Source organism: Mesocricetus auratus, unplaced genomic scaffold (genome assembly GCF_017639785.1).
Source record: "Mesocricetus auratus isolate SY011 unplaced genomic scaffold, BCM_Maur_2.0 Super-Scaffold_100010, whole genome shotgun sequence".
NCBI lineage: Eukaryota > Metazoa > Chordata > Mammalia > Rodentia > Cricetidae > Mesocricetus > Mesocricetus auratus.
The window spans coordinates 82,582,602-82,592,457 of NW_024429194.1; the positions used below are offsets into that span (position 1 = coordinate 82,582,602).

At 52.0% G+C, this 9,856-nt stretch overlaps 1 protein-coding gene across 3 annotated transcripts; it reads left to right on the forward strand.

The window, feature by feature from the left end:
- Nucleotides 1-13: 13 nt before the first annotated feature.
- Nucleotides 14-9,856, forward strand: Naga (alpha-N-acetylgalactosaminidase). 3 transcript variants are annotated; one of them, XM_040752701.1, is made up of 10 exons: nucleotides 14-129; nucleotides 655-738; nucleotides 1,426-1,561; nucleotides 2,681-2,852; nucleotides 3,583-3,760; nucleotides 4,011-4,105; nucleotides 4,678-4,839; nucleotides 6,841-7,038; nucleotides 8,578-8,721; nucleotides 9,191-9,856. In XM_040752701.1, exons 2-10 carry the CDS (start codon nucleotides 723-725, stop codon nucleotides 9,323-9,325), a joined length of 1,236 nt encoding a protein of 411 aa, XP_040608635.1. In that variant the 5' UTR covers nucleotides 14-129; nucleotides 655-722; the 3' UTR covers nucleotides 9,326-9,856. The 3 variants fall into 3 exon arrangements, with proteins under 3 accessions (XP_040608635.1, XP_040608634.1, XP_040608636.1); XM_040752700.1 differs by having other exon boundaries at nucleotides 41-331; XM_040752702.1 differs by having other exon boundaries at nucleotides 41-213.

A 9,856-nucleotide genomic window follows, 5' to 3' on the forward strand; every position in this document is an offset into this window, starting at 1 on the left:
CGTTGCTAGGGGATTCTGATTGGTTGCTCCGGAAGGGTTGCCCCCGCGATGCCCCGCCTCCCGGGTCGCAGTAGGTACTCGCGGCAGCGGCTGTGGGCTCCTGACACGGGGGATTGAGCAAGCGAGAGGGTAAGGATCAAGGAGGACCCTGGACCTGGGATCTTTGAGGGTCGAGGCCGAGAACCCCGACACCACACGGGAATCCGGAGTCTGGTAGGCCCCAACGCCTCCCTTCTTCCTGGAACTAGTCGCTGCCGCTTTCCGACACTGGTCTGGCAAAAGGACACCGTCCTAGAACCCATGTAGTTCTAAAGGAAGAGCCCAGACTCCGGTAATTGATGGTCGGGGGAGGAGTGACAATCATGAAAGCGACTTGGTGCCGCAACCGTCCTAAAACTCACTGTGTAGACAAGGTTATTCTCCACCTCACAGAGTGCTGGGATTAAAGGTGTGTGCCTCAACACCCTGCCATAACACCCCCATTTTGAGGCAGTGTCTTCCTATGTAACCCTGGCTTGGCCTGAAACGCGCTTTGTGGACTAGGCTGGCCTGGAATTCGTGGAGATCCCCCTGCCTCTACCCACCCGAGTGCCGGAATTAAAGGCCCGTGCGCCACTATGCCCGGTGAGATAATTAACTTTTTATCTTCCACAGCTCAACATAAAAAGCTGATTAGAGAGCAAAGAAGATTCAGTTGGGTCCTGATAATTGACTCCAAGGCAATGCTGCAGAAGACAGGTACCCTCAACCTACCCGGGGTGGCTTTCGGAGTAGTGCTGTAGAGGGGGAAGCTCCAGGCCCCGATACTTGTTCTTCTTCCTTGATATGGGGAGAAGTGTGACTCTCCTTGGAGCTGGGCCAGGAAAAGCAAGGTGATGCTCCCCAGCCAAGAATCGGTTCTGCTCCAAAGAGCACTTCCTTCCTCAGCCCTGCTCCAGCATACAGGCCCTGTCTTATGGGGTCCCGGCCTGCTGTAGCAGACCTGTAAAGTGGGTACAGTAACTTACATGTAAGAACACTGAAGTCCAAGAGGGAAGGGCTCACATAGGCGAGCAGCCGGGTCTGAGTCTGAGGCTTTAAGAGCCCAAGGCCTCAGAAACCTAGTCTATCCACAGTGTACTGTCTTTGGAGAGGAGGAGGAATACGATCTCACATACATCAAGCGCATGACTGCAGGGGTCAGTCCTATTCATGCTCAGCCTGTGGCAACAGCAAGTGGGTAGCCTCGCCTTTTAGACAGGCTACCTTGCCCTGTCGACCTGCACATGCAGAGATGACTCTAAGGACTCTAACCTGAACTGGGTGGTCTGGGTTCCCCCTGTGCTGTACAGGGTGAAGTAATGCTAAGATGGCGTGAAGGGTGCTGTGATGATGAGGGGGAGAGGCCGTGGGAGCCATTTAAGTCACTGTCCACCTCCCCCTCAGTGCTCTTACTGGCCCTGGTGGCCCAGGTGCTGATGCTGGAGAATGGGCTCCTGCGAACGCCACCCATGGGTTGGCTGGCCTGGGAACGTTTCCGCTGTAACATCAATTGTGACCAGGACCCAAAGAACTGCATCAGGTGAGTAAGATTTGCACAACCAGGGCAATAAAATGAGGGCAGGGAGTGGAGGACACTCATCAGCAAAAAGTTCAAGGTCAGGATCACCCAGCCTAGAGAGACTGCAGGATGATACCTAGCCCTGTGACCTATGTGGGGCCTCAGTGGGTAGGGACCTTGAGGTGGACATGGCTCCTGAGCTAACTGAAAAGAGATAAAAGGCCAGACAGGCCCCACATGCTTCCCTTGGCCTAGTACTGCCCTTTGGCCTAGGGCCAGACCACCCCCTTCATTCCACCCTGATACAATCTTGGGATGTCATGTACTCTTGTTATTTGGCCTAGCCCTCAGCAGATAGCAGAGGCATGATGATTGTTTCTTCTTCTTCTTCTTCTTCTTCTTCTTCTTCTTCCTCTTCTTCCTCTTCTTCTTCCTCTTCCTCTTCTTCTTCCTCTTCCTCTTCCTCTTCCTCTTCCTCTTCCTCTTCCTCTTCCTCTTCCTCTTCTTCTTCTTCTTCTTCTTCTTCTTCTTCTTCTTCTTCTTCTTCTTCTTCTTCTTTTTGGCTTTTCGAGACAGGGTTTTTCTGTATTGTTTTTGGAGCCTGTTCCAGAACTCTCTCTGTAGACCAGGCTGGCCTCGAACTCACAGAGATCTACCTGCCTCTGCATCCCAAGTGCTGGGATTAAAGACGTGTGCCACCAATGCCTGGCTTTTTGTTTGCTTGTTTGTTTTTGTTTTTCCAGACAGGGTTTCTCTGTATTGATTTGGAGCCTGTCCCGGAACTCGCTCTGTAGGCCAGGCTGGCCTCGAACTCACAGAGATCCACCTGCCTCTGCCTCCCAAGTGCTGGGATTAAAGGCGTGCACCACCAACGTCAGGCTTCTTTTGGTTTTTTGAGACAGGGTTTCTCTTTATGGCCCTGGCTGCACTAGACCTAGCTCTGTAGACCAGAATGGCCTCGAACTCACAGAAATCTGACTGCCTCTGCCTACAGAGTGCTGGAATTAAAGACATGCACCACAACCCACCCAGCTAGAGACACAAATTTATAGCCAGAATTCACACTCAGAACAGAGGAAAGAGCAGCAATGAGGGTCAGCCTGGGTTGTTGAGCGACACCATCCTCTTATCCCTTGCTAGCGAACGGCTCTTCATGGAGATGGCTGACCGACTAGCCCAGGATGGATGGCGGGACCTGGGTTATGTATACCTCAACATCGATGACTGCTGGATTGGTGGGCGTGATGCCAGAGGCCGCCTGATGCCTGATCCCAATCGCTTCCCTCATGGGATTGCCTTCCTAGCTGACTATGTAAGTTCCACTCCAGCACCCGCCCCTTAGGATGAAGGCCACACCTCTCCCTCCTATGTGCCTGGGGCTCTACTGGCACAGTCTCCGATGAGAACTGAGTACAATGGTGGAAACTGAAAAATGAACACCTACTTTTGGTCTAATGAGGCGAGAGCCAGAAAGGAACTTTAGCAAAAAGAAAGACCCCTGGAGTAGGCATTAGGTTGAATTGGTCCCAGAGATGAGGCCTCTGGGGCAATAAAAGGCCTCAAGGCAAGAGATAGCTGGAGGAAAATGGCCACAGCTGACCTGTCTTTCAATCAATGGGAGCCATTGAGAGTTTCTGTTTTATTTCATTGAGACAGGGTCTTGTGTAGCCCAGGATGACCTCCAACACTCTGTAGCTGAAGATAACCTTAAACTTCTGGTGGTAGCTGGATGTAGTAGTGTGTACCTTTAGTCCTATGCTCCAGAGGCAGGCAGATCTCTGAGTTCAAAGCCAGCCTGGTCTACATAGAGAGTTCCAGAACAGCTACATAGAGAGATCTTGTCTCAAGCAAACAAACAAAAGCGTTTGATGCTCTGGTATTTTAGGTCATGCACTCTGCACAGTTTATGCAGAGCATGCTAGCCAAGCACTCTGCCCGCCGAGCTACACCCACAGCCCTAGGCCACTGAAAGTTTTAACCTGTCGAGATATGCCTATGAAGAAGGTCTCACTGAGCCACATATGTCTCTTCAACCCCGGCAGGCTCATTCCCTAGGTCTGAAGTTAGGCATCTATGAGGACATGGGCAAAATGACCTGCATGGGTTACCCCGGCACCACTCTAGACAAAGTGGAGCTGGACGCGGAAACCTTTGCCGAGTGGAAGGTGGACATGCTGAAGCTGGATGGCTGCTTCTCTACTGACAAAGAGCGAGCAGAGGGTGAGTTCATGCCTGGCTGCACCATCGTATGGAGAGAGGGCAGCAGCTGTGGCGCTCAGTTCGCCTGTACCCCGTGCTGGTAGTTTTCCCAAATCCCTCACCCCTGCTTGCGGCTCCCAGGCCCCCTACACATGCAATGACACCGTAGCTACATAGGCTTGGCACCCAGAAAGTAAACCTTTAGGTACAGGGAGGCACTTCCTAGACTGTCCTGTGTGTGTGCTCAGTCACCAAACTGGGGTTTCTGCAGGATATCCCAAGATGGCCGCTGCCCTGAATGCCACAGGCCGTCCCATCGCCTTTTCTTGCAGCTGGCCAGCCTATGAAGGGGGCCTACCCCCCAAGGTAAGTCATTCTGTGCACCTGCCTGCCTGCCACGGCTTCTCACTCCCAGGCCAAGGGCAGACTGCCACCTTAGCCAGAGTTGCTCTCCTCAGAGTTAGCCGGCATACCCATTTGTAGGTCATTGAACCATAGAGGAGGCCTCAGCCAGCTCATCAGGTAGGTAGTTGGTGTTAGCATCCAAGACAGGCAAGCAAGGCATAGGCACAGTGTTCAGCAAGGGATCAGAATCCTGGATGGTTCCACATGGGTCAGAAGACCCAGAAGGCTGCTGAGGCCAGGCAGAGCCTCAGAAGGCTTAGACCTCCGAAACCGAAGGAGGCAAGTGGTAGCACTGTCACCAAAGAAACGCACATCATGCATGTGGCACACAGTGGGGAGGGTGTTGTGCACACCCCCTGTATGGAGGGAAGGCTTGGGCAGCCCCTGAATGGAGCCACCTTCCCAGACAACACACCCCTGGAGACCCATTCTCTGCCTCATTCCAAGCCTCCATCTGCTAGCCTCCCCAGCTGGTAGGTGGCCCCTGGGCATCAGGGTGACTGGTGCTGGCTCCTGCCTTTCCCAACATCCAGGTGAACTACACGCTGCTTGCCAACATCTGTAATCTCTGGCGAAACTATGACGATATCCAGGACTCCTGGAAGAGTGTGCTCTCCATTGTGGACTGGTTTGTGAAACACCAGGACATCCTGCAGCCAGTGGCGGGTCCTGGACACTGGAACGACCCAGACATGGTACCAACTTGGAAAGGGGAGGTCTCTAGCCCCGCCCTCCCCGTACCATCCCTGCAACCTCCACAACCCACCCACCACCCTGTGCTCTCCTCCTTATAGGATAGTGGTCCAACCACCCTGTGCTCTCTTCATTATAGGATAGTTGTCCAACCACCCTGTGTTCTCCTCCTTATAGGATAGTGATCCTCAACCTTCCTGTTGCTTCAACCCTTTAACACTGTTGTCGGGACCCCAACCATAAAATTATTTTGTTGCTACTTCATCACTGTAATTTTGCTACTGTTATGAATTATAATGTAAATATCTGATATGTGACCCCCTAGGGTCAGGACCCACAGATTGAGAACCGTTGTTCTAGGTAGGGCCTAAAACAACACAACTGTGTGCCTGAACTCGGTGTGTCGGGGTCTTCTAAACCCCTCCCTGTCCCCCTCCCTTCGCATCAGAATGTTCAAGAGCACAGTCTGGGAATGCCCATTGTTAAGCACCTCCCAGGACATTCTGGAGCCTCAAAGAGCTCTGAGAGCCTATCTGTAACATGCACCCAGCTTTCCCTCTCTGCCTCTGGCTCCTTTGATGCTGTACTCTCTCACCCTGCAAAGCCGCCAGTCCTGCCCCCATCACTGCCGCCCCCCCAATCCTGCTTCTAGTCCTTGTCCTTTAGATCTCAGTCATAGCCCTGGTGACTTACACTCTCAGGATCATCAGCTCTGTCAGTCAGGAAGCATCACCCGTCAGTAACCATGGTGAGGCAGGAGGAGGGCCAGCCTGGAGAGCAGAGTTCTGGAACTTCTGCTCCAGCTCTCAGCTTCATCTGCCCAGTTTCTTCTGCTCTCTTGCTCTTTCTCTCCCCTCCCCTCCTTCCTTCCCCTCCCCCTCTCTCTCCTTTTTTTATTTTTATTTTTTTCCTTTAGACAGGGTCTCACTATGTCACTATGGAATCCTGGCTGGCCTGGAACACACAGATCTGCGCCTCTACCTCCAGTGCTGGAATTAAAGGCATACGCCGCCACACCTGGTCTCGATGGCCTAGATCCTTAATATCTTCCTTGCCTCAGTCTTGTCATCTGGAAATGAGGATAATGACAGAGGCTACAGCATTAGTCGTGGTTACTTGCATCTTGACTATGAACTGGTTGGTCGTCTTAGAGTCAAGAGTCTCCGTGGTCCCCCAGCTGTGGCTATGGCGAAGGGTGGCCGATGGCAGGTGTAGGAACTCCAGCTCCTCTCCCTAACGCATTTCTTCCTTTCACACCTCCTTCTCACCTGCCCTCCCTCTTTTGTTGCGTTTGAGATAGAAGTCTCTGTATCGCCCTGGCTAGCTGTATAGACCTCTTGCACTTGAACTCATGGAAGTTCACCTGCCTCTACCTCGCAAGTGCTAAGATTACAGGCAGGAGCCACAGAGGCCAAAACTCTCCTCTGTTTTGTTTTGTTTTGTTTTGTTTCTCACCCAGTACTGAAGTCAAGCCCAGGCTTTATATGCCTAGGCAAGCACTCTACTCTGAGCTATATACTCACCCTTTCTATAGTGTTTGCTTGGAGACAAATCTCTCAGGCTAACTCTGAACTCCCTCTGCCCAGAGCAGGTCCTGAACTTGTATGAACCTGCATCTCCCCACTCCTTCCGCACAGGGGAAGCTGACGCTAGAAGGGATATGACTTGCTGCTGCAGTACCCTTGGCTATGCTAAGCCAGGTCCCCATGTGTGGCCTTCACCCCAACCCCTGTCGGCTCTTTTGTTGGTTTGTTTGTGTTTTTTGTTTTTGTTTTTCAAGGCAGGGTTTCTCTGTGTTGTTTTGGAGGCTGTCCTGGAACTAGCTCTTGTAGACCAGGCTGGCCTCTAACTCACAGAGATCCACCTGCCTCTGCCTCCCGAGTGCTGGGATTAAAGGCGAGCGCCACCAACGCCCGGCTTCCCTGTCTGCTCTTGCCTTGGTCACATGTTTGGCAAAGGCCCTAAGGAGGCCCTCGCTATTTGCTCCTTTCCTCTGTCCCCAGCTGCTCATCGGAAATTTTGGCCTCAGCTTTGAGGAGTCCAAGGCCCAAATGGCCCTGTGGACAATACTGGCAGCCCCACTCTTCATGTCCACGGACCTTCGTACCATCTCCCCCCAGAACATAGACATTCTTCAGAATCCACTCATGATCAAAATCAATCAGGATCGCTTAGGCATCGCGGGACGCAGGATCTTCAAGGTACTGGAATGGAGTGAGCAGAAGAGGAGGCTTACGGAGCTGGGCTCCCCGGAGAACAGTAGAGCTGGGGCTGGGTCTCCCTCCTGGTAGCATGGGTTTAGGGATGCTGCTGGGAGCTGCTGGCTTCTTGTCTGGGTCAGAACAGGACAGTTCCTGCGTCAGAGTGGGGATGCATGGCAGGAGCACGGGATCAGTAAGTCACAGTGGCTGCATGCAGGTGATGTCCTGCAGAAAATTGGTACTTTTCTCCAGAGTTTCATGAGTGTTTTAGTACACTGTTGCTACTGCTAGAGTCTACTGTTTATTGAGTACCACTGTTTTACTGAAATTAGAACTTCCAGAATCTAAGCAACTTTTCCCCAAGGCCATGTATTTGTACTTGAATTCAATAGTGTCTCCCCAAAGCCTTTGTTCTGTGCATAAATCCCTACCTCTAGTGAAAAGAAATATATCAAATATAGAAAGGACTTGTAGAGAACCAGCAAGATGGCTCACTGGTAAAGCTGCAGACCCTGATGGCCTGGGTTCAGTCTTGAGACCCACAAGGTAAAGAAGAGAACCAAATGCCACAGGTTCTCTGATTTCCATGTGTTCTCTGATGTACTTACAACATGCACACACGCACGCACGCACACACGCACACACGCACACACGCACGCACGTTAACAGTTAATAAGTGTTGATGCTAGGAGGATGGCTCAGTGTTTAAGAATACTTACCTCTCTTCCAGGAACTCAGGGTTCAATTCCCAGAATGCATGTGGTGTGTGTAACTCCAATTCCAGGAATCTGACACCCTTTTCTGGCCTCAGGCATTGTATACATGCATGCAGTAAATTTATATACATGCAGACAAAACACTCATACATATAAGTATAATGATAAATCTCTTAAAAAAGAAGAAGTCAGGCAGTGGTGGCGCACACCTTTAATCCCAGCACTCGGGAGACAGAGGCAGGCAGATCTCTGAGTTCAAGGCTAGCCTGGTCTACAGAGTGAGTTCCAGGTCAGCCATGACTATTATATAGAGAAACCTTGTCCCAGGGAGAAAAAAAAGAAAGCAGAAAACAAAACAAAAAACAGAAGGCACTTGTTGAATTAGTGATGTCCCTGCCAGTGGTGCCAATGGTGGAACCGTGCCCGAGGGCTGCTCTGCACAATGGCCCGTCCTCACTGCATGCGGCTCGCCTCGTGCCTTCCCCTCCCCCCCCCCCCCCCGTTAGGGTTTAGTGTTCCCTCTTAGTAGTGTCCCCAACTGCAGCCCTGGAATTGTCTTGGCAGTGCTCATATGGTGTAGCCTCAGCTCTTTGTGTCTGTACCTCCTGTCATCCAATGCAGGGCCTGGCACCGAGTTAGGCAAGCGTCTGCTGAGGCAGGAAAGAAGGGAAAGAAAAGTGTAGGTCCTAGATGGCTCAAGTCTTTGTGACAGAGCAATGGGCTGCAGATAGAGAGAGAGCTTATGGGGGAGGGTATGGAAGGCAGGGATAGCAGGACCAAACTGAACATGGAACTCCATCCAGTGGTTCTCTTTTGTGCCTAGAGTAAATCCCAAATCGAGGTGTTTAAACGGCGTCTGTCTAATGAGGCAAGTGCTCTGGTCTTCTTCAGCCGCAGGACAGACATGCCTTACCACTTCCATTCCTCCCTCTTGGAACTGAAGTTCCCTAGATCCAGAGTGTATGAGGTAAGTGCCCTGCCACCTACAGTCCCTGGCCCAGCCTTCGGGCATCCGGATGGCCCTGGCTCACACATGGTATCCCCTATGCCTTTGAGCCGTGGAAAGTGCCTGCCAGGGGCGGAGGTGCAGCGGGAGGGACCAAGCTGGTGCTATTCTCTGCACTGTTGTTTCCAGCCACATAGATGGAGCTGCTCGGTATGAATGAGCCCCTCGACATCCCCAGCCGGTCCTCGCTCACTGGCCAGCTTTTGCACCATTGTCCTTACAGTTGTCCACAGGGTGGGGCTTTTTCTGTTGTCTGCTTGAACATCTGTCAACCTTGCTAATAAGTGATTGGGAAACTCCTACTGGGGTGTACTGGAGGCCTAGGACAGGCAGGCTGAAGTATATAGGCTTCTAGGTCTTCCGAGGAGTAGGTCTCTGTATAACTGTTCTCATGTTAGCCTCGACAATGATGTGTACCTCCCCAATACAGGGCCAGAATGTCTTCACAGGGGATGTCATCAGCGGCCTCAAGAGTGAAACCAACTTCACCGTGATCATCAATCCTTCAGGGGTTGTGATGTGGTACCTATATCCTATCAAGAGCCTGAGGCTCTCCACACACTGATGTCCCAGTGGTGAGGACCCAAGAATGACAGGCTATGGCAGCCCCACTGAGCCTGGACCACGGAGCCTTGGCATGCCAAGGACATGGCAGGGTTCTGTCCTTCCCAGGCTGCTCGGCGATGTGACCCCATCATACCCAAAGTGCATTTGCAGGGCCAGTTTCCATGCCCCGCTGGAGCAGGGTCCCTCTTGGAAACTAATCTTGGCAGTTTGCTGTGCTCTTCCGGCCTCTGCCTCCACAGCTCTGCAGAAACTGCTGAAGAATTTGGCCAGCCTCCTGAGCCCCCACAGGCAGGGCACCGGTGCCCATTGGACTCTAGCCTCTGACTTTGCTGACTCAGTAATCAGGATTTGGAATTCTTTTGAATTAAGAGTAGAGCTGTGACTCCGTGCCAGGAGCTCTCACAAATCATGTGATTGGCCTTCCTACTGGAGAAGGCCTTTGCAGTTGACACCCTGGGAAATGAGGGATGGATTGGAGACCTTAGCTCCCTTAGGTCACCAATAAAGCTGTTTTTTAACTGTTCACTAA